The 15,881-nt window shown below is 42.5% G+C and overlaps 1 protein-coding gene across 3 annotated transcripts in view; it reads left to right on the top strand.

The window, feature by feature from the left end:
- gpc6a (glypican 6a) overlaps window positions 1-15,881 on the top strand; it is a 225,220-nt gene that overhangs the window by 31,304 nt on the left and 178,035 nt on the right. For all 3 annotated transcript variants that reach the window (XM_047363179.1, XM_047363178.1, XM_047363177.1), the window contains exon 3: window positions 10,139-10,297. In XM_047363179.1, the coding sequence (XP_047219135.1) occupies window positions 10,139-10,297 (159 nt within the window). The remainder of the gene's footprint in view (window positions 1-10,138; window positions 10,298-15,881) is intronic.

Raw genomic sequence — 15,881 nt, 5'->3', positions numbered from 1 at the left:
CATCTCGAGAACAACTTTTAATCATGTATGTCATCGCCTCTCCTCTCAACTCCACAGGCAGAAGACATTGTGAGAGAATACCCAAATTTGTTAGATCCCCTCCAAATACCAATAGGTTTCATAATATTTTATGGTTTATAGCAGATTTTAACTGTGTGTTTAATCTTGTTATTCTGTTTATATTTTTTTGTGTTGTGTAGAGCTGAAGCGTATTTTATTATAAATGGGATGGAAATTCTTAAAACTTACAATAATAATCAATAATCAATCCATCCATCCATCCATCCATCCCTCCATCCATCCAGCCATCCAGCCATCCAGCCAGCCAGCCAGCCAGCCATCCAGCCAGCCATTGTCTATACCCATGCGGGGCCGGTGCTTTTGCTTGACATTGGGCGAGAGGCAGGGTGCCCCCTGAACAGCTCGGAAGTCCATCCCGGAGACATACAAGACAAACAATCATGAATGCACACACCCATACCTAAGGGCAATTTATAGAGACCAATTAACCCAACATGACATGTGTCATGTTTTTTGACTGTGGGAGTACCCGAAGAAAACCCATGCATGCACAGGGAGAACATGCAAACTTCACGCAGAAAGAAAGACCCCAAGATTCAAACCAAGGATATTCTTGCTGTAAGGCAACAGTGCTACCAACTGCACCACTGTGCAGCTTATGTGCATTAAACACTGCTTAAATACAAAAAAAAAAATCTAACTGATATTTTTGTTTTAACTGTTCTGATTTATAATGTTCTTGTGTTACTATTTAACCAGGAACTCAGTACAACTTATTTTAGCGTTTTGAGCTTTAGCAAAACCTGGATGCTTGGACTGTTTTTATTTTTGCTGCCAAGTTTTTTTTGTTGTTTTTTTTTAACACTGCTGGAAAGAGTACGAACTGTATGATTGGTTTTTTTTTCTCTGCCCATTAGACACAAACTCAAAAACAGACTCAAACACTCAAAACTTATGTGTCTTTATTACCATGAAATATGATGCCAAAGGGAACTGATGCCAAAAACACTGAGTGTAAGACACAGCATATAAATTAAGTTAGTTCTCTAATCTCTGCATAATCATACTGTATGTTAAAGATTATCCCCATTTGCAATCTAAATATAGTCAGCTCTATTTGTACAGTAATACAGTAATACATTTTCAGTTTTTTTAAATACATATTTCAAATATCAGCATCTTAAAGTAACAATTACAACACATTCAATAAGATTTTTGTTTTGGGGATGAAGTCTATTAGCATGGCTGACTGTCTATGTCAAACAAACATGCTTCACCATCTTTCTTTGACAAATCATCAGCTGGTGTATGAAAAGACAAACTAGTCAGGGACTTTATATAATTAGAACATTTCTTTTCAATCATCCTTTGGAGAATGTTTATGTTGTGATCAGGGAAGCCAAACGCATCTGTACATAATAGAAACTAACAAAACAATGATTGCATCTGCAACCTAAAACATATCTCTCATTTTCCTTTGATTGCAATACATTTAGGCTAATGCCACATTTTAATGGAAAATCTCCCAAGAGCATTAGCATATATCCTAAATTATCTTCCAGACTGTAATTGCATACATTTAAGTCTCTGATCAGCTTGTTCGGAAAGCTGAGCAGCAGTGCGTTCTGGCATCTGTGCTCGCTGCAGCTGCAAGGGCAGAATGCCACATTAGTAAGCTGGTGAATGTTAAATATGACAGCATTTAACTGTGCAATTCCACATTGTTTACATAACTATTTGCTTATAAACTGGATGAACCTTGAATAAACAATGTATTCTGTATATGTGTGTTCATGAGCCTGGTGACCTATAATTTTGTGATTATGTCAGTAGGTTAATGAAATATGGATGTGGGTGGATGTTTTCTCTCTCCCAAACAAAATCACTAATTACGCTAAATGAATTTTTTATTAATTATATTTACATTGTCCTTATCGTGGTTGTTTTAGATAGCATACTGTTTAAGCATACTTAATCAGTATGCTTTTCAAAACTAAATTATGTGAAACAATACTCAAGACATTACCAAGTTGTTATGACTCTTTTATACAGTTGTCCTAATGCCGATGAGCATATGCAGGAGCTCGGCAGTATAAACCGCCTATTCTTGTTGGAAGTTCAATCACCACATAATTTTTTTTTAAACTAGTCTTGATGAAGCCTTAAAAATAGTCACTTGGATTCTGTTGTTGTGAAAGTTGAAGAAAAGTGACAAAAACCCTGCATGACACCTCCTTGTGTTGTAAGGAGCATTTAGGGTCTCGGCACGCGCTGTCCACCTGAATGGAATAAAGTTTTTTGTTACAGTGTTTTAATGGTTTAATGGTTTAATGTTTAATAATGGGATTTGTGGCTGTATGGCTTTATTCTGGTTTTACTGAGGGGATTAAATTATGATGAAGATACTTCTTTCTATGGCACACAGGATAAGTTGAACAGAACCACCACAAATATGACAGTGGTTGGGATTTGGCTAGGATTTTGGAAATGGCGGTGCAATAGCATAGGTTACATGCACTGTATTATCACACATAACCTGCCTGAGATCTGAAATTGTAGTACACTATGCTCTCAAATACCTTTCTGCCAATTATATATGGCACTTTAAATGATTTTAATTTGATGTCCTCAAGCCACATTTAGGCAGATTTCACCAAATGCATAGGACAATTATCTACTTGGAAGATAAAAATTTGGGCACAAATTAATTCCCGGCTGATGTTTTGAGATGTTACTTCAATATTTCCACATAATCAACGTGATGCCTTTAGTTTAACGATGAGCACCAATCCCTGCTGCTGCAAAACACCCACATAACATGATGTTGCCACCTGCCATACTTCATAGGTGGGATGGTCTACTCAACAGATCTCTCCCCCTTTCTCCTCCAAACATAAAGATAGTGAAACACTTCAATATTTGATTAATCAGACCACCGGGACTTTTACTTATTCTCTCAGGTTGATTTGCACATTTTACACCGAAATGCGTTCATCTTTGGGACACAGAACCTGCCACCTTTCTGAACAGATGGTGCATTGACAGTCCCATGCTGTTAATTCTTACAGATATTTATTTGAAAACTGAAAAACGGAAAACTATGTAGGGGTGAATCATTGTGGAGGTTCACAATTCTATTTCAGATATGTTGTCAGATTTATACATTTTTTTTCAAGATATCACACAAGGAAGCAGTGTGTTTGAGGTATGCCTTAAAAGACATCTACAGGTGTGCCTCCATCTAACTCAGATGTTGTGAATTAATCTATCAGAAGCTTACAAAGTCATGACATCATCTGGGTTTTACAAATACCTTTGGTTTTCTGTCAGACACTTACAGTTGTTCTTGTCAATGTAATGTTATCTTTTAAAACGTTTGTCCAAAGTGTTCTTGCATCTGTGCAGTGTTGCATGGTATCATATTCCCTGTCTTATGCAAAGTAATAATGTAAAACAAGACAGGAACATATCAGCTGTACTATATGTATTATTATTTAGAATCTGCTGTTTAGACTGGTATCTGGTTTATGAAAAAATAGGCAGAATTGCAGACAAAAATAATAAGGGATTACATGCGTCCAACTCAGTCAAAAGATCTTAAAAATGCAGTTCAGTTTGCTTATGTGACAGTAAATGGTAGAAGTCAAATTAGGTGTTTATATGAAAACAAAACTGAGGTGAAAAGAGAGGTGCACAGCCTATGAAAGCTAAAAGCACTACCAATTCCCTTCACCTGTCTTTCACACTTAAGGACAGCTCTGCCTTTTATCGATTTTCTTTCTTTTGCGAACCTTCAGTGGCCAACAGTGGTATTCCACCAACTTCAACAAGTTAAGCCAATTTATTGCATCTCAGAAAAACTAAAACTGAAAGAAACTTACCTTCAAACTCTCGGGATCTCAAACTGTAGCACACAGCTGTGGTTTTCCTTCACTTACTGTAACCATCATAATGACACTAAAGCATAGACCTACCCCTGTGCCAAGCTCCTACCTACTTGGACAGCTTTTTCAAGTGCTACATATTCAGACTCTGTAAAGCATACTTTACAGCTATAATGACATGTTTTCTTTGATGTTTCCCAAGTATGCTAGTTAAAGGTGATTTATAGTCTGCATTAATAATCAATTGACACCCATCCTTTGAATAGAAGGGGAGATCTAGCATATTGCACCACAGGTATTTCAATAATGTGTTTGCTGTAATTTTATGAAAAATATATCTTAAGTAAATTACAGGAAAAAGTGCAAGGTTGTTGACTAATCTGTGAATGAGGTGATGGTGAGAAAATATTAGGTTGCATCTGTATGTTTCACTTAAATCACAATTTGCATTTTAGAGATTGTCGTTTTTCTCTGTAGGCATTTTGACACAATGATCACAGTTTGAATGATTTTCACACAGTGATGCTTCACATGTTGGCAGTCATGTTTGAGAGTGGAAAGATGCTTTTGCATTAACTGAACTACACTGTCAATTAGCAAAAATGTCTAAAAGCCTGAAAGGAGCACAGAGGACAAAACAACAGTTGCAAATCAGCTTTTTTACGTTTTATAAAGTTCCACTTGAAGGCTTTGGCATCACTCTGGAGAAAAGTGTTTAGGTTGAACTGTTGATGGTGCACCTCATTACTGGAGCTTGGTGCCTCCCTCAGGTCTGATTATGGATTAGGTACATTAGCTAGTGCCAGCACGTACATCCCTCAGCTTCCCTGCTTCATTATCCATATATAGCTCCTTCATCTATGACTTACTGTACAAGAATGCAAAGCACCTTAGTGCCTGTGACTTAAAGCAGCAGTTTGCTGTTGAAGGATACCTGAAAAAAAGTCCCAGTCTCACTGTCCTCCACAACAATTCCCTACTGGAACAGTCACACTCGTTTCATCTCTCTTTTCGTTTGTTAGTAGGTTGATGTGGAAAAACTCAAATCTTTCATGTGGCTTCTGGCCAGACTTTTTTATTTATATTCCTTATATTTATTTATATTCCTTAATAATGCCTGAGATTCTCAGTTGCAGAGTATGTGAACCATGCAGAGCAACTGTCACAGATTGACATCATGCTGTATTTTAATGCATGTGTAATAAGTCAAAGATACCATACAATTAATTTTCAGAGAATCGGCTTAATGGAGGATCTCTTTGTAAGCAATTTGTAGAGATGCTGTTGACAGAACTTACAGTGTATATATATATATATATTTAATATTGGCTTGTCGCTTTGTTCTCAGGTTTCGCACCTCTAAAAAACTCCTTTTGCACAGTTAGGTGCTCAGAGATACAACTTCAAACAGTACTTTTTTTTTTTTTCCACTGATGGTAATAACAATTTCAAAGCTTGAAGCTGGCTCACTTACTTTTTATGTTGGGTTTGTGTCTTTCTCATGTCTAGTTGTGTTCTCTTTCTGGTCTCAGTGTTTAGTTACCGTTCTGCCATTCATTGTATATGAGTCCCTCCATGTTTGCTCTCTGGTTTTCCACTCTTCTAATTAGTTTAAACTGTTTCTCATTCCACTGATCAGTTCTCCTCTATATATTCCCCTTTGGTTCTTCAGTCAATACTGGTTCATCTGCTCAACTATGCTTTGCTCCGTCACCTTCCCTCCCATGTTTCTGGTTTGTTTTGTTTTTGGACTTTGTTTTTGTAGATTTTTGTCTGATTTATTAAATATCTTTATTTTTGCATCCACCTCTTGCCTGTATTTAAGGTCCTCCACACATCCACCTCTATGACACATTTGGTTTTCTTACATCATTATGTAGATGATTTTGTTTTGTATTTTCATAGAAAATGGATTCCCTTTATGGCAAAAATTAAGTGTAATAAAAATGCATCTATCCACAAAGTAGACTAATATGTTTGAATATGAAGCTCAAAAACCAGTAGACTAGATTCTTCTCTGAGGTGCATCATTGACATGCAGTGAGACCTGGGGTCAGGCATGCAATCGTACTACACACATTGCATGTTAATGTGCATGAATATATCAGGCTCAACTATGTCACCTAGTAAAATGTGTTAAAAATGTCAAATTATTTAAAGAAAATCGAAATAAACGTGTTACCTAGCCTAACTCAAAAACCATCGCCAAATGTCAGATTACATTAGGAAAAGCAGAGAGAGGCCTCGTTGAGATATAAAGCCGAGAGATTTATAGCCCAAGTTCCACATAAATATGAAACAACTCTTACTCCTATCTGGCGCATCTACATTGCTCTCTGCTCCTCAGTTATTTGTTTATTTATTTATTTTGTAACGTGTCCTGGTTCGGTGTTTCTGGATTACTGTATGGAGCAGATTGTTTTCTACATGTGCCAGGGCAGTTTTGCTCCACAATAAGGAAATCTCAAGACAGTGTTCTAATTGCTTGATTAACTGTATTAATTTTAGATTCGATCCAGATTCAATCCAGTAGGCCGGATACATTGATGTTATAATAACCTGTGTTTGTAGTCCTCAAGTATAGAAGCTGGTGCCTATCTCCAGCAGTCTATGGGCGAGAGGCGGGGTACACCCTGGACAGGTCGCCAGTCCATATATATATATATATATATATATATATATATATATATATATATATATATATATATATATATATATATTTATAAAATGATGTCGATATGTCAGTTATTGTGCTTTTTCTCAAATAAACGTCAAGAAATAACTTTGGCTTCACTATCGCTGTCCATCTTCTTCGTAGCAAGACCGCTATTCACCTAAACTTTAGAATTACATAGACAGTGTAAAAGTCTGAGTCAGCACAAAGGCAACATAACAGGCTGCCTTTGTTCATCCACCAAGATCTACATGATAACACTGTCATGTCAGCTTGTGTTCTTGAGTTCTTGAGTTTTAGTTTTTGTTTATTTACTTGGTCTAGTCCTTTATCTTCTGTTTCCCAGGACCCCAAGCCCACACCTGTTCAGTGTTTTCCCTGATTTTCTGGTCTCATGTGTCATTTGTTCCCCCTGCTGTTCAGTTCTATATTTAAGCCCTTTTGTTTACATTGTTCCCTGCTGGTTCCTTATGTTTGTTTTGTGTGCACGGTTGCTACCCTATCTGTGTCCTACCATGAACCTTAAAGACTCGTCTTACCTGCAAACCTCAAACTTCAGAGTTCTTTTCTGCACATTGGTCCTTCACAAAACCCCATTATGACAGAAGGAACCAGCCCACTGGACCAAGCGAGAAGTATTGAGAGGGAATTCAAAAGGGGTGTGGTTCTCGTAAAGTTGTTTTCTCACCTTGTGACCTCTCCCAGCTCACCATGGAGGAGGTTGGAAATAGCAGGCAACCTACAAGATCCTTTGAGTCACCACACCATCGAAAAGGGCCCTGGGTGAAATCGTCGCTTCTCCTCCGCTCACCTCTAGACCGAAGCTAGAGGCGATTTTTCAGGTCATGGCTTTGCTCCTGATAAGAGATTGCCGCTGCCCCCAACTCCTAATCCTGTTCCTTGTCCTGTTCTGGAGGGGTCCCAAGCCGAGCCGCCCTCACACTCTGTTCCTGTGTGTGAGGGGCTCGTGGTCTGCCTCCATTTCCTGCTCCTGTTCGCGGTCCTGTCCTGTAGGGCTCCGAGGACGAAATGCCTCCATCCCTGGTTCCTGTTCCGGAGGAGTTCGTGGATGAGCTGTCTCCGTTTCTTGTTCCTGTCCCTGAGGGGTGTAAGGATGCACCTTCTCCGCCTGCTGTGCCTCGGCGGCTCCACCGCAGATCTCCACGGCCTCGCTCAAGGTCCCAGCGGTCTCTGCACTGCTCGCCTGGGTTCCAGTGGTTTCCGTTCCGCGCCTCTGAGCTCCACCGTGGGTTCTCCTGGTCCCGCCGCTGGCCTCCGGATCTCCAGCTCCTCCATCGCCGGCCTCCAGACCGTTAGCTCCTTCGTCACCGGCCTCCCGGTGGCCTGCCCCTACGTCGCCGGCCTCCTGATTGCCTGCTCATACGTCGCTATACCTCCTGATTGCCTGCACCTTCGTCACCGACCTCCTGATTGCCCGCCCCTTCATCGCCGGCCTCCAAATCGTCTGCTCCATTGTTGCCCTCCGCCTGAACTCTTGCCCTCCTTCCGAGGCCCCCTCCGCCCACCCTGGTCAGGTTGTTTTGTTTTTGGTTCTTGCCCTCCTTCCAAGTCCTTCCCTGTCTGTGTCCTACCATGAACATTAAAAGCTCGTCTTACTTGCAAACCTCGAGCTTCAGGAGTTCTTCTTTGCACATTGGTCCATCACAAAACCTCATTATGACAAACACTGGTTGTGATAATAACAAAACCCTGGGCTGATGTGCAGCCAGGTGCCTCCCAGATCAGAAGAGACTGCTTTCTATTATGTGCTTAACTTCAGGATTTCGATGTTGCCTTAAATTTGTAAAATTCTTCTAAGACTTCCTTAAAAACTAATCAGGCGTGTGTTGAAAAGACACTGATAACGTTCAATTCAGTAGCACTTCAATTATAAAAAGGAGAAATTAAAAATTCTATGACTTCCCTATTGGTTCTTATTAAGTTTATTTAAAGAGTTAATACAGATAGTAATGGCAGTGGGCTGGAAAGATTTCCTGCAGTGGCCTGTGTTGCACCAGATCTAAAAAGGCCTCTAACTGAAGACACTTGTTGAGCTGCTGCATTGTGAAGACGATGCTCAGTGTTACCAATATTGTCTGTCATCTGATAAATTATTATTCTTTCAGCTGCATTAAGTAACCTTTTTCATTATCCTTTTAAAGGCTATAAAAGGTTGGAACGTTTTCTGAAAAAATGCTTACTGTGACCTCACTGAAACTGGTGAATTAAGATGTACAATCGTTTTTGTTATGCTGTAGAATGTCTTTGGTTTGGTATTAATCTGTTATGTGAACTCCTTCAGCATAAATTTAATTTGATGCTTGAGAGACATTCAGACATCCTAAAACATTTACTTTAGCGTATTGTTGCTATTATTTATCTAACTGAATGAGAGATACGTGAATGTGTGAATACAGGATCAATGCAGCGTTGTTGTTTTTTGGCAAAGTGTTAATGTTGGAGATTTTAATATTTATAAAAAATGAATAGAAAAATAGACACATGGTCAAATACCACTAGCTTTTTTTTTTAAATTCTTATTAATAATGAACAATTCAAAACGTTTCAGGTATTCTTAGTGTCTATTTATGCTTTCAAATAATGTAGCTAATTTAGACTTCTGCTTAAAGGTGTATTAACCAGTAACAAATTAACAATTTATTAAAAGCGACTGTAACATTGCCACTGACATTTATACCCCTCTCAACTTTATATCTTCTAACAATTTTAAAATTGATTTATTTTTCATCTATTCCTAGCTTACAGTAAAATTCTCCTCTGGTCATTAAGAGATCAGTCCTTCAAATCCCTGTGAAGCAACCATTTGGTGACTCTCTTTGCTATCAACTGTCACATCTGCACTGTTTTCAACTAATCAATCCTCTTTAAAATACTTACTCAATATTATCCATCAATACCATTTGCAACTATCTGGTAAACATGTTACAGCAGCTAACAGCTGAAAAGTCAAGTATTTTACACCAGAGATGGTACTTTTGTTCTTTATAAGGTTTTTACAGAAAGATGACTCCAAACAAATGCTATTATTGTTTGGTATCTGATGGCTGAGTAAATAGGCATTTGTTGCTAGTCATGACATAATATATTAGTGATTTGTTTGTATCTTCTTATGGCCCCGAGTAAGCAGAAATGCTCTAATGCAACCATTATCTAAGATCGTCTGGCTGATGTCATAGTTTGAAGCTGTGCCAGGCGCTATCTTGCTGCATGCCTTAGGCTAATTTGTTTTTCTGCACTGCATACATAAGACTGACCCAACTTGACTAATACTGTACTTTCTATCCCCTGTTGCGATGATATAATGGTGATGAAAGGTGCTGTATTTGGGATAGGCACTGGTATATATAAAATACTTTCTGTTTCACCAGTAAACATCATCCTTTTCCATTTGTTACAGTCTGTCTGTCTTTGATAGCTTCAGTGATGAGAGTCCCTAAAATCACCGGAGATTTTTAATCAAAGACTTAGTGCAGCCTTTTGAAAAATCCAAATCCTGTGGCAGTGTAAAAACGGTGCTTCATGTCTCTGTCCCGTTCAGGTGAGCACCTTCGTGTCTGTCCTAAGGGTTACACCTGCTGCACATCTGAGATGGAGGACAAAGTCAGCCAGCAAAGCAAGCAGGAATTTGAGATTATGGTTGAAGACAGCAGCCACAACATACGAACAACATTCATCTCCAGGCATAAAAAGTTTGACGGTAAGTGAAGATGTTTTTATTTGTTTAGCATCTAAAGTTTATAAAAGATAATCCCAGTCCCCTGTACATATCTGATTTATTATTAATGCTATTTGTTATTTATATATTGATCTGTTTTAAACCTCTTTGCTGCAGGGCATTTGGGGTTTTTCAACAAATGTGGTTTTATGATGCACAAATATTCTAAAAAAGGAGAATAAAAGCATACAGTATGTGTCATCCTGTCTTAAAATAACTAATATAAATATATCCACATTGCAACAATGCAAATATGGATAAATAATTTTTTCCGATGTTAAATTAGTGCTCTGAACAGAAGGTGTGCCTCTGAAAAACACAAAACCAGTAAAACTGTAACCAGGTTTAATAAAAGTCAAATCTGGAATCAGTGAGTTGAGATAGATGCTGGATGAAAAAAATAAATAAAATCGAAGGTCAGCAGCTGATAAGTGGATATGAGTGAGTGGCTCTGACCAGTCAGTGTGTGAACAGAATACCAGACAGTGTAGCCTGAACCGGTGTGTACTTGAATCCAGGAGATTGTGGGAGAATAAGCAGGGCGGTCAGGCAGATTAGCAGGCAGCCAGGCAGATAGATGAGGCTTAGTGTGAGACTCCTAGTAATCACTGGGCATTGCCATGCAGTGACTAAGCACACAGAGACTGCAGACACGAAGCCGACGAAGAGCAGAGGAATCTACAGATGTAAAAACATTACAACGATAAATGTTAGGCACGTTGAGTGTGTAGCACAGTATCATAAGAGTTATGTTTTAATGATTTGATGAGTGATAAAGGACAATGTGGGCTATAAATACAAAGTAACCATAACATTATGACCACCTGTCATAATATCATTGAGTAGGTCCCCTTCTTGCTTTCAATGTCGAACTGATGAATTAAGTTAAATACTGCATTTGCTTGTAACTCACAGAAAGCTGTCAATAGCAAATCCCAAAAGTCCTGTAAGTTCTGTGGTAGGGACTCCACGGATCAAATTTGGTTGTCCAGCACAATTGCAGAATTTCATTGAGGCTTTAAGATTTTTGACACAAAGTAAACTTTCCTAACTAATTTTTTTTATGTTTTCCTTGTGTGGCAGGGCACATTATCTTGACGAAAGAGGCCTCTGCAATTTCTTGTTTACATTCTTGCTCAGTTTCTCAAGCATGTCTTTTGTCCACCTGCTCAAGGACATTCCCATACGAGCTTAAATATTTTTAACCAGGATCAGACTAGGTTGATGAAGGAGAAACAATAGAAAAGAAACAAGAAGATATGTATATAATGTTGTCATTACATATGTTTTAAAGACAGTGTTCTTTAAATGTACAACTTGGAATAGTCCCTAACTCTTGCTAGAACTCATATGCTGCAACTTAATAAATTAGTAAATATATACTAATGAACCGTCACCTTAACGTGGTGGAGGGGTTTGAGTGCTCAAATGATCCTAGAGGCTATGTTGTCTGGGGCCTAAATGCCCCTGGTAGGGTCTCCCATGGCAAACAGGTTCTAGGTGATGGGTCAGACAAAGAATGGTTCAAGAACCCCTCATGAAGAACACAATATCGAGGCACGTGACGTCGCCCGGTACGGCGGAGCCGGGGTCCCACCCTGGAGCCAGGCCTGGGGTCGGGACTCGTCGGAGAGCGCCTGGTGGCCGGGTTGCTCCTCGCGGGACCGAACGAGAGACGCGAGGCCATCCCCCAGTGGGCCCACCACCTGCAGGGGGAACCGTGAGGGACCGGTGCAAAGAGGATTGGGTGGTGGACGAAGGTGGAGACCTCAACGGCCCGATCCCCGGATGCTTAGGCTGGCTCTAGGGACGTGGAATGTCACCTCGCTGGGGGGGAAGGAGTCTGAGCTTGTGCGGGAGGTCGAGAGATATCGACTAGAAATAGTCGGGCTCGCCTCCACGCACAGCGTGGGCTCTGGAACCCATCTCCTTGAGAGGGGTTGGACTCTCTTCTACTCTGGAGTGGCCCACGGGGAGAGGCGGCGGGCTGGTGTGGGCTTGCTTGTTGCCCCCCAGCTCAGCCGTCTCGTGTTGGGGTTTACCCCAGTGGATGAGAGGGTTGTATCCCTGCGCCTTCGGGTTGGGGAGAGGTCTCTGACTATCATTTCAGCCTACAGGCCGAGTGGTAGTGCAGAGTACCCTGCCTTCTTGGCGTCCCTGTCAGGGGTGCTGGATAGTGCCCCTCCCGGGGACTCCATTATTCTGCTGGGGGACTTCAACGCCCACGTGGGGAACGACAGTGACACCTGGAGAGGCGTGATCGGGAGGAATGGCCTCCCCGATCTGAATCCGAGTGGTGTTTTGTTATTGGACTTCTGTGCTAGTCACGGATTGTCCATAACGAACACCATGTTCAAACATAAGGGTGTCCATCAGTGCACTTGGCACCAGGACACCCTAGGCAGGAGGTCGATGATCGACTTTGTTGTCGTATCATCAGACCTTCGGCTGCATGTTTTGGACACTCGGGTGAAGAGAGGGGCTGAGCTGTCCACTGATCATCACCTGGTGGTGAGTTGGATCCGCTGGAGGAGGAGAAAGCCGGACAGACTCGGCTGGCCCAAGCGCATAGTGAGGGTCTGCTGGGAAAGCCTGGCGGAGCCCTCGGCCAGGGATGTATTCAACTCCCACCTCCGGGAGAGCTTCGACCAGATCCCGGGGGATGTTGGAGACATAGAGTCCAAGTGGACCATGTTCTCTGCATCTATTGTCGATGCTGCTGCCCATAGCTGCGGCCGTAAGGTCTGCGGTGCCTGTCGTGGCGGCAATCCCAGAACCCGGTGGTGGACACCGGCAGTAAGGGATGCTGTTAAGCTGAAGAAGGAGTCCTATCGGCTGTGGTTGGCTTGTGGGACTCCTGAGGCGGCTGACGGGTACCGTGAGGCCAAGCGTGCTGCGGCCCGGGTTGTGGCAGAGGCAAAAACACGGGCCTGGGAAGAGTTCAGTGAGGCCATGGAGAAGGACTACCGGTTGGCCTCGAAGCGATTCTGGCAAACCGTCCGGCGTCTCAGGAGGGGGAAGCAGTGCTTTGCCAACACTGTTTATAGTGGGGGCGGGAGACTGCTGACCTCGACTGAGGACATTATCGGGCGGTGGAAGGAGTACTTCGAGGATCTCCTCAATCCTGCCATCACGCATTCCGTGGTGGAAACAGAGGCTGGGGACTCGGGGTTGGACTCTTTCATCACCCAGGCTGAAGTCACAGAGGTGGTTAAAAAGCTCCGCGGTGGCAAGGCTTCGGGGGTGGATGAGATCCGCCCTGAGTACCTCAAGTCTCTGGATGTTGTAGGGCTGTCATGGTTGACACGCCTCTTCAACATTGCGTGGCGGTCGGGGACAGTGCCTCTGGACTGGCAGACTGGGGTGGTGGTCCCCCTTTATAAGAAGGGGGACCGGAGGGTGTGTTCCAACTACAGGGGGATCACACTCCTCAGCCTCCCTGGTAAGGCCTACGCCAGGGTATTGGAGAGGAGAGTCCGACCGATAGTCGAACCTCGGCTTCAGGAGGAACAGTGTGGTTTTCGTCCCAGCCGTGGAACACTGGACCAGCTCTATACCCTCTACAAGGTGCTCGAGGGTTCATGGGAGTTTGCCCAACCGGTTCACATGTGTTTTGTGGACCTGGAGAAGGCATTCGACTGTGTCCCTCGTGATGCCCTGTGGGGGGTGCTCCAGGAGTATGGAATCGGGGGCAATTTATTAGGGGCCATCCGGTCCCTGTACGAGCGGAGCACGAGTTTGGTCTGCATTGCCGGCACTAAGTCGGACCTGTTCCCAGTGCATGTTGGACTCCGGCAGGGCTGCCCTTTGTCGCCGGTCCTGTTCATAACTTTTATGGACAGGATTTCTAGACGCAGCCAAGAGCCGGAGGGGGTCTGGTTTGGGGACCAGTGGATTTCGTCTCTTCTTTTTGCGGATGATGTGGTCCTGCTGGCCCCCTCTAGCCAAGACCTACAGCATGCGCTGTGGCGGTTCGCAGCCGAGTGTGAAGCGGCTGGGATGAGGATCAGCTCCTCCAAGTCCGAGGCCATGGTACTCGACCGGAAAAGGGTGGCTTGTCCTCTTCAGGTTGGAGGGGAGTTCCTGCCTCAAGTGGAGGAGTTTAAGTATCTCGGGGTCTTGTTCACGAGTGAGGGAAGAATGGAGCGGGAGATCAACAGACGGATCGGTGCAGCTGCCACAGTAATGGGGGCGCTGTGCCGGTCCATTGTGGTGAAGAGAGAGCTGAGCCGAAAAGCAAAGCTCTCAATTTACTGGTCGGTCTACGTTCCTACCCTCACCTATGGCCATGAACTTTGGGTCATGACCGAAAGAACGAGATCACGGATACAAGCGGCTGAAATGAGCTTCCTCCGTAGGGTGGCCGGGCACTCCCTTAGAGATAGGGTGAGGAGCTCGGCCATCCGGGAGGAGCTCGGAGTAGAGCCGCTGCTCCTCCACATTGAGAGGAGCCAGTTGAGGTGGCTCGGGCATCTATACCGGATGCCTCCTGGACGCCTTCCTCGGGAGGTGTTCCAGGCACGTCCCACCGGGAGGAGGCCCAGGGGACGGCCCAGGACATGCTGGAGGGACTATGTCTCTCGGCTGGCCTGGGAACGCCTTGGGCTCCCCCTGGAGGAGCTGGAGGAGGTGTCTGGAGAGAGGGACGTCTGGGCGTCTCTGCTGAGTCTGCTGCCCCCGCGACCCGGTCCTGGATAAGCGGAAGACGACGAACGAACGAACGAACGATATTGTGGATTATATTCTTTAATTTGTGCAAGTTTCAGAGACTTTTCTTAATGGACATTATAAATATCCTGTTATTTAAAATTCTTGATTATTTCACTTACAAATTTTTCCTGTTCTCTTCAGTAATGTTAAAAAAACATCATATGCTGGATTTTTTACAGTAAAATAATACTAAAAAAAGAACTAGAAAACCAAATTACAACCTTTAACGCATGCAATAAATTAAAAAATTGCGTTGTTAATTTCTCTTTCTCTCTGAAGGGATTCTGTAATTTCTAAACAAAAAAAGCAGGAAATTCATTTGCAGAGAACAGCTGCTAACAAAGCTTGGATCAATTCTTGAATTTACACTCGCTTTGGCTCACTCATTGATATAAAATCTTTTATTTTCCACCTCATGTGTTTAAAGTGGAAAACTGCCTACTTGGACCAGAGAAAAAGCAGGCTGGCAAAAGAGAAATCAATGTTTTATTGGCCAAACAACATCAAGGATGATGTACTTGAAAAGTGTCACTGCCGACTATTAAATGATCCATCTGACAGGTTGGAAATATCTGGACGAGTATCCCAGGAACAACTCTGTTTTTAGGCTGGTAGATTGATTGACAATTATTTCATTATTTGGTTTAATTTTCTAACTCTGCTGAAGGGATGACTAAAGATAGATTTTGAATAAAATTTGAAAATAGTCCTTTGTAACTTTGAAAATTATTGGGTTTTATGTTTTTACCATTTCAAGACTTTCAAACATGGCAAACTAAATCCCAAAAAGTGTTTGTGTTGGTACTGTAACATTTGGACGAAATGAATGCCATAACTAGGGTTGCAAAACAAGCTG

The sequence above is a fragment of the Girardinichthys multiradiatus genome, chromosome 4, assembly GCF_021462225.1.
Source record: "Girardinichthys multiradiatus isolate DD_20200921_A chromosome 4, DD_fGirMul_XY1, whole genome shotgun sequence".
NCBI lineage: Eukaryota > Metazoa > Chordata > Actinopteri > Cyprinodontiformes > Goodeidae > Girardinichthys > Girardinichthys multiradiatus.
Note: the sequence above shows the minus strand (reverse complement) of the source record. Positions and strands in the feature narration are given on the sequence as shown.